This window comes from Myotis yumanensis, unplaced genomic scaffold (assembly GCF_028538775.1).
Source record: "Myotis yumanensis isolate MYYU_CA2020_CCGP unplaced genomic scaffold, mMyoYum1.0.hap1 SCAF_14, whole genome shotgun sequence".
NCBI lineage: Eukaryota > Metazoa > Chordata > Mammalia > Chiroptera > Vespertilionidae > Myotis > Myotis yumanensis.
The window spans coordinates 10,436,630-10,452,791 of NW_027223765.1; the positions used below are offsets into that span (position 1 = coordinate 10,436,630).

General features: G+C 43.8%; 1 protein-coding gene across 3 annotated transcripts in view; it reads right to left on the bottom strand.

Moving 5' to 3' along the window:
• Positions 1-7,268: 7,268 nt before the first annotated feature.
• STAC (SH3 and cysteine rich domain) overlaps positions 7,269-16,162 on the bottom strand; it is a 106,808-nt gene continuing 97,914 nt past the window's right edge. For 2 of the 3 annotated variants that reach the window (XM_070391735.1, XM_070391734.1), the window contains exon 11: positions 7,269-9,096. In XM_070391735.1, coding sequence (XP_070247836.1) covers positions 8,998-9,096 — 99 coding nt within the window. In that variant the 3' untranslated portion in view covers positions 7,269-8,997. Of the gene's footprint in view, positions 9,097-10,460; positions 10,508-16,162 lie in introns of all 3 variants that reach the window. The other variant, XM_070391736.1, reaches the window with a different exon arrangement.

Consider the following 16,162-nt stretch of genomic DNA (forward strand, 5'->3'; position numbering starts at 1 on the left):
CAGAATATTGATTTCATGACATCCCATAGCCTCTTCTTGTCTTTTGTTCCCCATCCTGAATCACATCAAGCTTGTTATATTCTCTTTATTTCCCCTAATCCTCTCTTGATTAGACATCTCTTTCCTCCATGCTTTGTAATTTACTTATGCTGTGTAACCATAGCTCTGTCTTGAAATATAAATCAAAGATAAATTGCACCTGGGGTAGAAATGCTCATCACCTAACCATCTCCTTATCATTTCGCACCAGCGCTCATCTTTGACCCTGCTCCCTTATCATGCAAAAACAGAGGTCACTGGGACCAAAATTCACCCTTCCCCTCTAGGAGAAACAGAAATTGGGAGGAGGAAAAAAAATCATGTACATGCATCTGAAATTGACAAGATATAAGTGTTATTTCCTTAAGGAGGCTGGGTTGTTTCTGTAGGAACTGAGTGGTAGTCTTGGCTGGTGGTGGTGGTGATGGGGTCAGTGGGGGAGGAAAGCGTTAAAGAGAGATGCAAGAAGAGAGAGGTCTGTGGAGACCCCTTCCAGAGGCCTAGGCAACCAGACTTGCTTCTTGTGTAAAAAACAAGACAGGAATAGTTTTGAAATTCAAGACCAAAAAAACCCCCCTGCTTAAATCTCTTTTTAAAAAATACATTTTTATTGATTTCAGAGAGGAAGAGAGAGGGATAGAGAGATAGAAACATCAGTGGTGAGAGAGAATCATTGATTGGCTGCTTCCTGCACACCCCCTACTGGGGAAGTGCCCTTGACTGGAATCGAACCTGGGACCCTTCAGTTCGAAGGCTGATGCTCTATCCACTGAGCCAAACCGGCTAGGACACTGCTTAAATATTTATCAGGGCCCAGTATAAATTCCATATAAGAAAGTGTGTGTGTGTGTGTGTGTGTGTGTGTGTGTGTGTGTGAACACGTGCATGCTTCGCTTAGATGTGGTTCTTCTGGCCAACCTCAGCGATCTCTCCTCACTCTTCTCATCCCCAGAGGCTAGCTCAGTCTATTATTTCCCAGGGAAGAAATTACAGCTCTCCACACTGGTTACACATTACTGCCATGCTATTCGGCTTTTTCTTATTCTCTTTGCTTGGCTGTTTCTGAGTTTGGGGACCTGTTTCTTTGGTCCTAACCTGTATTTTCAGGCTTTTGTCCTCCTTGGCAATATTCTTAAGGCACACCATGAGGTTCAGTTAGATTTCCCCCATCATCTCTCCACCTTCTCAAGTGGTTTTCTATTGGTGCTGTTACAGATGACCACAAACTCAGAGCCTCAAGCAATACAAATGTATTATCTTACAGTGATGGAAGTCAGAAGTCCTAAGTGAATCTCATTGGGTTAGGCCTCAAGAGTTCTCTTGTAGGGTTCAAGGAGCCTCAGCTGGGGTCCAGCTTGCAGGCTCCATCAGCAAAACTTTAATACTGCAGGTAACAGGACTCATCTTCCCTACAAGTCAGGTTAGCATCCATCTGTTGTTACTTCAGCTGGTCCCGTGGGGGTCTCACATTCCAAACCAAGGGATCTTAAAGTATTTTGTTTTTCAGCAGCCACCTCCTAAAGAGTTCGGAGAAATACTGCCTGCTCAGTCTTGCTATTGTGCTAGTGATTCTCTAGCGGCAGGTGCTGCTCCATCCCCACCCCAAGATTGCCCGGAATCACATCTGAGTCCAGCTCTGCTTTCTGCGACTGCCCTCCTGGCTGAGTCCTTGCATGCTCACTGCCCTCTTTCCAACAAGATTACATGGAATTCCTCAGATGGCTTTATTTTCTTGTAAGCACAAGTAACATTTCTTGGGCCTAAAAGTTCACAGAGTTTTTTAATTTTATTTCCAGCACTAGCTCAAGATTTGCTTTGGTAGGCTGCATTGCATTGAATTTTACAGTTTTAGTATCACATGTCTGCAACAGTTATGGATCTATAAAACTGATTCCTGCCCAGCCGGTGTGGCTCAGTGGTTGAGCATAGACCTGTGAACCTGAAGGTCAGGGTTCAATTCCCGGTCAGGGCACATTCCTGGGTTGCGGGCTTGATCCCCAGTGTGGGGTGTGCAGGAGGCAGCCGATCAATGATTCTCTCTCATCATTGATGTTCCTATCTCTCTCTCCCTCTCCCTTCCTCTTTGAAATCAATAAAATATATATTAAAAAAACCTGATTCCTGAATATTTAAGATTTGAACTTTTTCTCTATGATTGAAAGGGGGGAAAGCAACTTTTGCAGCAGTCAGGGTAAGCAGTTTCATGTCTCTGGCCTCTCTCTTGCAGACAGGCTCTTGTGAAGTTATGAGTATGACAGGAATCTGACGCAATCACAGGATGCCTATGGTTAACAAAACCAAACCAAAGCCTTGTTCTCTCTGTTGTGAAGAAGTCTGTATGTTTGTTTCCATTTTGATGATGTTTTAACTTTTATTAGTCAATGAGTTCATTTTTTTTTCTGGGGTTTAAAATGTCAGGATTGGTGTGGGATGAGGGAGGTCTTACCTAGATAACTCACTCTCCTTGGGCTATTTCTCTGGAACGGAGGCGTGAAGCTAGGCCTTGTTTGGAATGAAATATAGCATAAAGAAGTAAGCAACATCTTCCTTCTACCCCTGTGATCTCATCCAACCCCACCCCCTCCTCCTCATCTCCTCTATTCCCCACCCAATCTTATAGTAATAACTGCTAACGTTGCTCAAATATTCAGCAATACAGCACGAAGGGAGCACACTGTTGAAACATCTATACTAAAGAAATAAAAAGAATTGCCTTACCTCCACAAAATCTAACTCCACATCATCTCCACAAAATATCCTCCCTCATCATCCAAAAATTCTAGTGAAACTAAAGTGCTAAGAGTGTTAGGGAAATTACGGAAGAGAGCTGAAAAGCTCCCTGATCATTTCCAGCCTAACATTGCCTTTTTGGAAAGTGAGAATACTTTTGGCAGGAGAGCTTTAAGACTTTTTGTAGACCTTGTTCCTAATGAGACCAATCTAGTTCTAATTCTTGTGGTTCACTGTTCTTTCTATATTGTAGCACTAATCATACATTTGCAGTATTACTGGTTTGATTCATCTGTCCCAGTGAGTACCACAAATACTTGTTAATTTCATTGCAAAATTAATAACCATCATGATGACCAAAGGAAAGTGGGAACCAGCAGCTTGTGATACATCATGTCCAGACTTAGACTCTTAGGTGTGAATAAATTTTATCAATTCATTGTGTGATTTTTCTCCCTTACTACGTTGATAGTAGACACTGGAGCTGTAATGTGGTCCCCTTCTAACAGCGATCTCTGATTTCAACGTGTAGCTTCTCTATCAAAGCTCCTTGACCCAGTATGGAAGTTTTCCAATAATACCTTTGGATTCTCTTGTCTTAAGAAGTGGTTTCTTTGGAGTTTTCTCCAGGGAACTAAAGATAGTGTTTAATGTTTATTTAGGAAATGTCCTTAGTGATTAGTCCTAAATGTGGAAGGGGAAGCTGTGGTGTAGAGCACTGGCTGGCATTTCCTTCCTGTAAGACAGTGGTTCTCAACCTTCCTAATGCCGGGACCCTTCATTACAGTTCCTCATGTTGTGGTGACCCCCAGTTTCATTGTTACAAATTGAACATAATTAAAGCATAGTGATTAATCACAAAAACAATATGTAATTATATATGTGTTTTCCGATGGTCTTAGGCGACCCCTGTGAAAGGGTTGTTCGACCCCCAAAGGGGTCATGACCCACAGGTTGAGAACCCGTGCTCTAAGAGCTGGAACTAAATTAAAGAAGCGATTGGAGGTCCTTGAAACGTGTCTTTCATTTCAGTTCCACTGTTGTCTGGTCTTGACTTCCTTGTTTCTGAGAGAGCACATAAGCAAAAATAAGTGAGAATATAGATGACCTGCATACTTTAAGCATTTATTTAGTAAATACATATTGAACTTTATACACTGCAGACATGACTTTTCTAGCAGCATCCATTGAACATTTATAAAGATTACTCATATATTAGAACACAAAATAAAAAATGGTAATGAATTCCTCAAAGCAGAAACCAATATGAACCATAATTTCTGACCACAACACGTAATGATTGTAATCACACACACCCACACACGAAATAAAATACCTAAGAGAAAAATCAAAACTGTGATTACAGAGTAATTATAAATCAATGAAAATGTGAACACTTTAATATGGTCAAAGCTGAACTCAGAGGAAAAGTCATAACCTCGGATGACATCTTTACCTTAACGAAGAGTGAAAGTAAATGGTAAATGAACTTAGCACATAATCTTCAACAGCTGGTTTGCAAGGAGAAGATGGACAAAGAAAAATATTGCCACGCGTAGAACAAGATGGGGTCAGGCAAGTAAGCCGAGCATCCGAGTAAAGGAGGCCGGAGGAGGAATTCTAAAGATGATCTCCCGTTTTCCTTGGAAATGAGTATTATACTTTTCCACGTGTCTTTTCAGGTCTTCAGCACATCCTGACTTCCATGAGGACATGGAAGGTGCTCAATAGTTTTTAAAAAATTGATGATGGGGTGATAAAACATTTCTCTTTTAAATTTATAGAAAGAAACTATAAAGTAAATTGCTGTTATCTTGTAAAATTTCAAGGTACAGTTAAAAGCTTCTACTACCCACAGAAAGATGGAGGACTAGTTACAGCTCTTAGTAAGAAAGCTGAGAAAAACAAAACAGAACAAAACATGTTCTAAGGGTCACAAACACCAGGTGTTGTACAAAACACACAACCGAGTGGCAACTGAGCAGAACCCAAGTGACCTTTACAGGATGTCATTAAGCTCGTTTTATTTTTTATCATCTGCTTTGTTTGTAAGGGTCTTGTTTTAGGATAAATCCGTGGAATACACCTGCTCACTCAGTTTCCTGAGGATTCTATTTTGAGCAATGCTGACTTTTCTTTTATTCCCAGATTTATATCAGCCCATGTCCTATGGGTCAGTACTTGCTAAAATTATCAAAGTAAGATACAGCTACTGGTCCTCCTGTGTTTTCCACCCCTTGAGAAAAAAGATCCCACTTTCTCCTGCTCCTGACACACTCAGATTCTAGGGTGGATTGTCCGTTAGCCTTCATTTGTACTATGATTGTACACTTTTGTCCTTTTCAACATTTTGCAGGTTTCTTAGTGAGATGTAGGAAGAGAGGGAGTATTAGAAAGCATTGGCGCTATTAGGCGGATACAATATTATGTGATAATTCTCTACTGCAGCATTTTCCAAACTATATTCCTTGGAATGTTATGACCGGTGTCATTAGGTGTCCCATGGTTCTAAATCCCCCTTTATTGACTCTCCATGAAAATTAGCAAATTGAAGGCTCTGAGAAGTCCTGAGTGAAGAAGTCTGGTTCATTTGATGTAAACTGAAGCTTCTATTTGAGCATACGGTACTTTTTCACAGCTGCCGGCGCCTCGCTCTAGGCCAGGGCTGACCAATAGGTTTCCTTCCTGGCTCTCTTCTCCGTGGAGCAGCCATGACCTAGACCCATTTTTGGACTTTCATGGTGTTTCTTTTATTTTTATTTTTACTTTTAGCAGGACTTGGCACAAGGCTATTTACATGTGTTGTGATCTTTTCATGGATTTTAATTTCTCTCTCTTTAATAGCAAAGTGCATTAACTCTAATAAGCTCCTACTATGTAACACCCCACTAGCTGCTTTAAATGTGTAGCCCAGATGCTAGACTCTTCCTCTTGATAGGAGAGAGGGAGGGAGGGAGGGAGGGAGGGAGGGGGAGAGAGAGAGAGAGAGAGAGAGAGAGAGAGAGGGAATTTGGTGTGGAGAGTTAGGCAGTTACAGTGCTCTGTGCAATCAGCCCTACTGGTAGCTAGCCAGTCACCTATCCATGGGTTCTCTTTGCAGCCCCACTGCCCACACTAAGGAGGCCTCAGGCTGCTAGTGATGGGGGTAAAAGAAGTTCAATTCTTCACCTTCTGGAAGCCTGAGGAAGGTTCGACCAGTTCTTTATTTCACACCCACCATGATTGAATGCACATCCTCCAGCATTGGTGGGGAAGTGGGGGGCACGGCTCCCCTGGGTGAGGTACATATGCACCACCCCTCAGCTGGAGGCCAGGCCAGGCGGTGAGGGGGGTACCAGCCTATTCCCTCACACTCTGAAGAATACGCCCAGGACCTTTGTTCTTCATTTTAGTATTTTCCTCTCCTTCCCTGACCCCTCCCTAGAGTCGGAATCCTGAGGCCCTCATTTCATCTCCTTCTGCGACTGTGGCCCTTCTTCCAGTCTCTTCTTGGGGCTTGGAAACCTTCAAGACTTTGGTAGGTCACAGCTATCCTTGTTCTAGCTATTTCTGCAGACAGGCAAGAGAAAAAATGCTGTGGCTCCTAAAGTCAATCTCTCTCTCTCTCTCCTTCTCTCTCTCTCTCTCTCTCTCTCTCTCTCTCTCTCTCTCTCTTTCTCTCTCTCTCTCTCTGTGTAAGCATCTGTGGCAGTCTGTGCTATGAGGAACACTGCCTTTTTCTCTAATATCTGGGTGACCAGATCTCTAAGGCACACTACGTAGATATCTTGCATTTGGAGATATCTTGATGTTTGCAAAAACTTTTGGTCCTCATTTTGCTGAAAGTATGTCTTCTTTCTAGCATTGGCTCAAATTACAAAGTCCCTGTTCCGGTTATGTATTTTTTTATTTAAAAAAATCACTCAAAAATGGATTGAGTGACCTACTGCAGAAGCGTGTGGTCTCTCCACTGGCCCCACCTGCATGGTGGCCTCAGAGTAGACAAACATACATGGTGGCTCAGGATTCCCAGGGTGAATGTTCCACAAGGTCAGGGCAGAAGCTGCAAGGACTCTTGGACCCAGCCCCACATGCCCTGCAATATCACTTCCGCTGTGTTCTGTTGGTCACATAAGACCAGCCCTGACTCAATGTGGCCGTGGGCTACAGAAAGGCAACACTGTCAGGAGGCAGGGATCGTTCATTGGGGACCACTTTGGAGGCTGCCTATTGCAGCCTCCTCTTCAACTTCAATGGACAAACTGACTTTTCATTTTATTTTATTTTAAATATATTTTTTATTGACTTCAAAGAGGAAGGAAGAGGGAGAGAGAGAGAGAGAGAGAAACATCAATGATGAGAGAGAATCATTGATTGACTGCCTCCTGCATGCTCCACACTGGGGATGGAGCCTGAAATCCAGGAATATGCCCTGACTGGAAATCGAATCGTGACCTCCTGGATCATGGGTCAATGCTCAACCACTGAGCCATGCTGGCTGGGCCAAACTGACTTTTCAATGCAAATTTGCATAGGATGTGACACCCCCTTACCAAAGGGCTTCAGTGGATTTTCTACCAGAAAGAAGAGATCAGGACACATGTTTTCTATGCTCCTTCCAGCCAACGTGTTTGTTTTTATTAGATGGAATATTGAATTAGAGGCAAAGAGCGTTGGTACCTGGCATTCCATGTTACAGAACGGCAGTCATATTCACCCTGGCTCTCAAAGAACCCGCCCAACTCTATACACTCCACTTTACATGTTGTATCAGAGAGGGAGGCTGGCTTGAAAACAAGAGTAAGGCATCCAAAGTACTGTGAAACCAGCAGCCACCCAATTTCAGCTCCCAACTTCATGCTGAGCAGTAACAAAAGAAGTACATGGAGATGGATGAAGCTTTGGTTTTCCAATGATGCTTACATGCACAGGACGCAGCCACTTAAGTATTTTTAAAACCAATTGTTCTAATGCTTTATTGCTCTGCACCAAAATACATCAAACTGACATTGATTCCAAGGTCATTGTGAAGTTTAACCATATTAAAGAGGAATAGGATGCACGTTGGAATGAGGAGGAAGGCATCACAGTATATTGCATTCTTGTAAACATTAGTACAAGTACAGAGTAACAGAGACTCCCCTAGTTGATGCTAAATAGGCCCCGCCTTCCTCTGCGTTCAGAGGCGGAAGGACTCGGGATTCTTTTCCATTTGCCCTCTGCTAGGGTAGAATATACTGCCCTAAAGAAGAATGGATTCCAACTTGGCTAATTTTCTCCTAAGATGCTATTGGATCTCTTCCATGTTTCTGGTCCTTGGCAAGGTGGACTCAGCCCTCCAAGCGGGAGTCCTACAAAATGGCATGATGGGAAATGCTCCCCTAACACAGAAGACATACAATGAAAGTGAAGCTCTGCATGGAGAAAGCTTTCTGCCACATTCTCTTCCCCAGCTCCATCTCCTTGGGGAAAGGACTTCATTACGGAAAGGGCTGTATAATTGTCAATAAATAAGGGCCCCTTTCCCTACTTTATCCCCACTTTGCCCTTTGAGTTCAGGCCTCCTGTCCTGCTCTGTCACCCGTCGGTCCCTAGAGCAGCAGGGGTGACTGCCTGTCAGCCATCTTTGAGCAGGTCAGGTCTTGGTAGTTGGTGACACATCAGCTTGGCTCTCACATGTAATGCACACCTCTAGGACCCAGAAGAGACAGCACAACCACAAAGTGAGGGGTCCTGGGGAACCCTGGAATGTTAGGAGCTAGGAAGTGGGACTTCCTGGTGCTCTGCAGAGGGACTGCTTGGGGTCTCAAATGTGATGATGGTCATTGGTTGGTACTGAGGACAAAGGTCTGGAATCCGAATCACACTTGACTACATGGCCCTGAACCTCACACTGGGGCCACACTGCAGACTGGAGTACACTTCAGTGGGTTAACTTACGCCACATGGGCAGGGAGGGAGTTGGGTCCTGGGGAACAGCTGTGGTTGCTGTCCTGCTACTGCCACCAGGTAGGGACCTCAGCTCTGCCAGTGGCTCTCTTGGCCTCATCCCCACCTTGGGCAGCCAGGATATGCTGTGCAATGGACCCTCTGTCTTGTGGCTGATACTCCACAGTCTCAGATCCTTGAGTCTGGTCTCCTTGTTTCCTGGGTGGCCGGGTCATTGTGACAGCTCCTCTGGGTTGACACAGTGTGAGATGAGGCATCGCAGCAGGGCTTGCCTACTGCAAAAGGAGGGGGGGCCCTCAATCAGACATTTTCTAGGACATCCAGGGGGACAAGGCCTCTCTTCTTTCCACTGAGGACTCTGATGAAGCCGTCCTGTTCTTCTTCAGAAGTCAGGCAGATCTGAATGCCAAGGAAAGAGAAAACAATTGTCAACAAGAAAGAAGCTAGAACCTACACTGGAATCATTGCTGACTGAGGTCAGCGGGGCATTGAATTGGAAAAGAGAGAGCAGTGTTAGGGTGGGAAGTTGTGGCACAGTGAGAAAAGGTTTGATAAAAAATTAGGCAGCCCTGGCCAGGCAGCTCAGTTGGTTAGAGCATTGTTCTGATACGCCAAGGTTGCAGGTTCAGATCCCTGGTCAGGGCATATGTAAGAATCAACCAATGAATGCATAAATAGGTGGAACAACAATAGATGTTTTTCTCTAATTTTTTTTCTCTCTCTTGTTCTGCCTCTCTCTCTCTCAAAACAATAATTTTTTTTTAAAATTAGGCAGAACCCTGGGTTTGGAACTAGTCCAGGGATTGAATATTTTCTGAGATTCAGCTTGATGAATGAGGATCAAGAAAAGCTTGAGAATCTACCATTTTAGGAAGCAGTGGCAGAGCTGGGAACATTTCCTTTCATTTAGAGGTGGAATGGAAAGACCAGCTCAGAAGATTAATTGTGAGTAGAAAGGGGTGGGAGCTGAGGGAGAACCAGAGGAGCTCCTTTGGGTTGAAGGGTCACAAATAGGGTGACAAACTTGTTTTGGTTTGCCCGGGACTTTCTCAATTTTAGCACTGGACGTCCCATATCCTGGAAAATGCCTCGGTCCTAGACAAGCTGGATGGCTTATTATCCTAGCAAATATTTAAGTCATTAGGCCATGTCAGAGATACCTCAATTGTCTAAGGAACCTGTCATTCCCTGCTTTCTGCATTCATTCAACAAATTTTTATTGGGAACCTACTATGTGCTAGATACCATTCCAGAAGCTTGGAAATTAGTGAAGACAGACGCCTGCTCTCATACTATTTATTGAGCAGAACTTGGAAGAAAGACATTTCATTGAGTAATTTCGTGCATGTTGAGTGCAAGGATCATGCCTGTGTTAGTCACTGATCATCCAGTGAACAACACTTCGTACAACTGACTGACAGCTTAAGTAGCTAATATTTTTGAATGATTAATGAGTAAAGAAAAAGGTGCTGATGTGAAAATAGATGGCAATCTGATCTAACCTAGCGGGTAACTTCGTGGCACCTTGGAATGACTAGCTGGAACAATGCAGCCAGAGATGGAGGTGGTGAACGGTGTGAGATAAAGCCAAAAAGGCTGCCAGGGCCAGGCATGTGGGGACATGCAGCCATGCTAAGCCTGCTAAGTCCCTTAGCTGACCTTCTGACCAATCTCACTGACTGGACCTGGGTCACAAGACAACCACCGACATAATCACCAGGAAGGAGAATGGGACCCATTCAATCAGTTCAGTTAGGATTTACCTGAGTCATAGAAGATACAGATGGACAAGAAAACAAAAACCAGGACGCTGCAGCATGGGAAAAAGGCAAAAATGAACGTTGGCATCAATCAACAGTTGGGTGTTAAAGGATTTTAAGTGGAGAAAGGAGAGGGTCAGATTTATTTAAAGCAGTTCTTTTTCCATTCCTCCCCTCTCCCCTCTTTTTCTTTTGCTACCTGTTGTCATCCTTCTGTGTCTCCTTTTTCATTCTCTTCCTTCCTTCCTCTCTCCATTTCCTCTCTCTTTACAGCCAAAGACTTCCAAAGGCTGAACCAATTTTCTTCTCACTGCTGACCTATCCTGATCTGTCCACTCGGCTCATTGACAATGGTGTGGACTTGACTTTGCTGCATCATGTGTAGTTGTGGTAAGCTGGGCATCTCAACACCAAGATGGGTGCAGCATATACAGAGCAGAGGCACCTCACATACTCAGTATTCCATCTTCAGCCAGCCCAGTGCTTAGCTAGCTATCACGCCCAGCTATAGCCAGCCCCGCAGCATCCCTCTGAGACTTTGCCCTTCTAATATGAAACAGGTACAAGTTATTATTTTCTATCTTCAAAGATTTACCTCATATCTTCCCTGATCTCATGCCCCAGAGCCTAGACCAGGGGTGGGCAACCTTTTTGTGAGCGCGTGCCAAAACCAGCAAAATCTCTGACTCAAAATTCTTCTGCATGCCAACCCTAATTTTTTGAGAACATGTTACGCCTACTTGATATCTCTTAAGGTGTACATATGTGAAGAACCTTGAAGAAATAATAAAATTTATTTGAGCAACAAAAACACAGTATATGATGAAAAATACATTTATTTTTTAATGTATACATGTTATGTAAAATTATTTATTTATCTAAGATGCACCTACACCGAATTTATCTGAAAAATAAAAAAGTCGATATTAAGAAAAAAAATTGTAAATGGGAGATTATAAGAGAAGGTTTCGAGTATCAGCAAAAGTTACTGGCGTGCCATGTTTGGCACGTGTGCCAGGGGTTGCCCACCCCTGGCCTAGACTCTTTGCTGGGTTGCAAATTCAGCTTCGTAGTTAATTTTCAACACTTAGCATTCACTCTTTGTCCTCTTAGTCTATATTATTATTACTACTTTAACACCAGTCATCCATGTTTCTGCTCCAGTTGGTGCATTTGTAGCTCCACCACTCACCTGTTCTCACTCTCCCCAGTTCTTAAAGACAATGGGGTGGGCTGGATTTTCCACACTCTTGTCTCAACTTGATATCTGCTTGCTGACTCACTCCCTGGCCCTCTGCTTCTTCTCCTCTGTTGCCTCAAATTCTGTTGCATAATGGTCAAGTGCCCCTATTGGCTCAGTCCCATTTGGCCCTATCTGGTTAAAATCCTGAAGTCTTCTGGGATCACATGTACTTAATACCATTTAAGGTTGTCCCCTGCATGTCTCCAAACTCATTAACATTAAAATGATTGCCACTCATAGAGGAGCAATTGTTTTATTTAAAAAATATTTTTTTGGCTCTCAGATTGAGTCCTCCCCTCAAAATACCTATGAAAAGATACAGGGTTGGAGGTAGAGAAGAAGAGTCATAACACTAAATGCCAAGACTGACGGCCAATCAGAAGCTGATTGGAATTTCTTTAAGACCTTTGGTGCTGAACTCAGCTGAGGACTGAAGCAAGTTGTGCTGCTGTGTCAAAGATACATCTATCAGCCTAAAAGAGACCTCTTCCTCCAAGGTCTGTCTCAGGCTCAGAGATTCAGCAGCTGCCCAGAGCTGAAAACTGGGCAGCCATTTCTCTATTATTAAGGGCTCTACTCCTCCCAATCAATGCTTTCCTTTCTACATTTATTAGAAGCTATGGACCTCTTAGAAAAGGAAATGACAGGAAGTAGGGCAAATTAGATAGAGGTGGCACAAGTGTCTCCTGGGAGTTGAGGTCCCAACAAATAAAACACAGTGGGTGGGAATGGAGACAGAAAGTCTATGGGGGTAACAGACAAAGCTGAAAGTGGTTTTTTATGTACTCCAGGAGTTCAAAATGTTGCGGGGGGGAAAGCAATGGCGAAAGAAGCAAATCCTAACTCAATTTAGCAGACCAACATTAGATAAATGCTTCTAAGGTGCCGGAAGTTAGTATGAGTCATGCATAATTACCTGCTCCTCCAACTGAGTAGACCTGAGTACACCTGAGTGGACCCTGAGCTGCACCCACACTGCTCCACTCATCTTCTCAACTGGGAAAGCTCAGCTCTGCACTGATCACTCCTTGTTCTAGCAGAAGTAAATGGCTTGAGGCTGTTGGTTGACATCTACAGTAATTTCTGCTCTTTCCCCACACAGCAGGGTTCCGACTTTTGTTCTGTTGTCTTTATCTCTGCAACATGATTCAGGTAAATCCTAACTGGTGCAAGTCTGCCTCTATTCCCCTTGCTAGTGATTCTCTTCGTGGTTCCAGCCAATGAACCAGGTTGGGAAAGTGTTTTTTCCTCTTAAAAGAGATGGAAGAAAATCTCTCTCCTCATCTGGAAGGGATTCTTGGAGTGGCTGCAGCCATCTATGGCCACGAGGGGAGGTGGCTAATATTGCAACGGTGGCAGAGCATAAAGGTAGAAAAATCTGAAGCTCTGACCATGGAATCCAAGAAGTTCCCTGAATCCAGATCTCTTATTATACGAGTAAAATATACCTTCTGAGCTTGACTCAATTTGAGTTTTGTAACTCGAGATGTGTATTAGTTTGCTATTGTTGTAACAAATTACTACAAACTTAGTGGCTTTAAACGGCATAATTTATTATCTCACAGTTCTGTAGGTCTGCTGTCTGGTGGACTTGGCTAGTTTTCTCTGCTCTGGGTTTCACAAGGCCAAAATCCAGAAGTCAACGGGGCCCTATTCTTTTCTTTCCTTTCTGTTTCTCTAGGAGAGAATCCAATTTCAGGCTCACTTAGGTTGTTGCCAAATTCAGTTCCGTGGGGTTGCAGGACTGAGGTGCCTGCTTTCTTGCTGACTGTCAACTTCAAATGCCACCTGTATCCCTACCTTGTGGCTTAGTCCTACATCTTCGAATCCAGTATGGGTGGGTTGAGTCCTTTTTACACTTAATCTCTGATCTCATCTCTCTTTGGCCCTCTTTTTCGGCATCTCTGACTCTAGTCAGATACATTTCACTGCTGTTAAGGGTGCAAGTGATTAGATTTGGCCAACCAAAACAATCTAAGATATCGCCCATCACAGGTCCATAACCTTAATCTACCTGCAAAGTCCTCTTTGCATTAGTTTCCTATGGCTGCTGTAATAAATTTGGTGACTTGATAGAACACAGATTTATTTTCTTGCAGTTCTGGAGATCAGAAGTCCTAAAATCAAAGTGTCAGTAGGGCTGCATTTCTTTGGGAGGCTGTGAGAAAGAATCTGTCTCCTTGCCCTATTCGAGGCCACCCTTGGCTCCTGGCCCCTTCTTCCATCTTCAAGGCTAGCAGCATAACTTCTGCTTCCGTTGCCATGTCTACTTATCTGACTCTGATCCTCCTGTCCTCCTCTCATAAGGACTCTTCTGGTTACACTGGGCCCATCCAGATAATACAGGATAACCTCCCAGCTCAAGACCCTAAAGTTAACCACATCTGCAAGTCCTTCTTGCCATGCTAAGGCAACATGCTTAAAGTTTTCGGGATTAGGACATGAGGCTGTTGTTTCGTTTACCACAAGATAAATGGATCAAGGCTGTTACTATGAAACATAAGAAAATATTGCAGAAAATATGTGCATATGTCTGAAAGAATAAGTGGATGGAGTAGGTTGAAGGAAGACTTAGCCATGATGTTTTAAGGAAAGAATCTCTTGAGGTTAAGAATGATGTAATGAGGGCTTAAACCAAGATGGCGGCATAGGTAAACACGGGAGTTTGCTGCCTCGAACAACCACTTCAAAAAATACAACTAAAAGACAGAACGGACGTCATCCAGAACCACAGGAAAGCTGGCTGAGTGGATGTTCTACAACTAGGAGGAAAGAGAAAAGCATACCGAGGCTCAGAGGAGGCGCAGTGCTGAAGTAAAATACTAAGGTTCGGAGTGCATGTGGAGCGGGCTGGAGGCTGAGGGCGCGGTTGTTTTCAATCGGGAGGGAGTCTCAGGCTCTGAGCTCCAGTTCCGGGCGAGTCTCTAAGGACCCAGACTCATACGGGAGAAGTGGGACTGTCTGGCATCGCTCAGAACCCTAGGGCAGCTTTCTCTCCGTGGGGCTTGCAGCGACTACTGGGACACTGAGAAGCAGAGCCTCTGAGGGCAAGACTGAGAGCAGCCATAATTGCTAACCCCGCCCTGTTGATCCCGTGGGACCCGCCCCGCCCAAGCCCTGCAGGGAGACTTTTGCTGGATAGCCTCAGGCAAAGGCTAGATTAGCACCTCCCTAGAGATCCAGGAGCCAGGAAGCCCAGAGGTCAGAGTGGGACCATCCAGCTTTAAGCTCCGTGGAACCATAAAAGACACACTCAGGAGGCAGACTCAGTGAGCACCAAAGCCCCATCGAAGCAAGTCTAGCCCCAGAGGGGTGTCTCCAGCACAGAAGTTCTCCCACCGCAGACACAGCTGATTCTCACAGCCAATTGACCTGGAGGTCAATTCCTCACAGTGATAACTACAACAATCAAGGCTTAACCACAACAAGACTGTGCACAAAGCCCACAAGGGGGTGCACCAAGAGTGTCTACCTTAGGTAATTGGGACACTTAGCACAGAAAGGCACTCTATCGACACAGCGAAGCATAAAAAAATGCCGAGACAAAGAAACAGGACACAAACGACAGAATTGGAGGAAAGCAAACTGTTGGATATAGAGTTCAAAACCACACTTTTAAGGTCTTTAAAGAACTGTTTAGAAGCCCTCGAAAAGACTGGTAAGACCGCCGATAAATGTAGTGAGATCCTCAAGAAATCTAATGAGACCCTCGATGTTGTGATAAAGGACCAACTAGAAATTAAGCATACACTGACTGAAATAAAGAATATTATACAGACTCCCAACAGCAGACCAGAGGGTCGCAAGGATCAAGTCAAAGATTTGAAATACGAAGAAGCAAAAAACACCCAACCGGAAAAGCAAAATGAAAAAAGAATTCGAAAATATGAAGATAGTGTAAGGAGCCTCTGGGACAGCTTCAAGCGTACCAACATCCGAATTATAGGGGTGCCAGAAGATGAGAGAGAGCAAGATATTGAAAACCTATTTGAAGAAATAATGACAGAAAACTTCCCCTACCTGGTGAAAGGAATAGACTTCCAAGTCCAGGAAGCGCAGAGAACCCCAAACAAAAGGAATCCAAAGAGGACCACACCAAGACACATCATAATTAAAATGCCAAGAGCAAAAGACAAAGAGAGAATCCTAAAAGCAGCAAGAGAAAGAAAATCAGTTACCTACAAGGGAGTACCCATACGACTGTCAGCTGATTTCTCAACAGAAACTTTGCAGGCCAGAAGGGAATGGCAAGAAATATTCAAAGTGATGAATACCAAGAACCTACAACCAAGACTACTTTATCCAGCAAAGCTATCATTCAGAAGTGAAGGCCAGATAAAGAGCTTCACAGATAAGAAAAAGCTAAAGGAGTTCATCACCACCAAACCAGTATTATATGAAATGCTGAAAGGTATCCTGTAAGAAGAGGAAGAAGAAGAAAAAGGTAAAGATACAAATTATG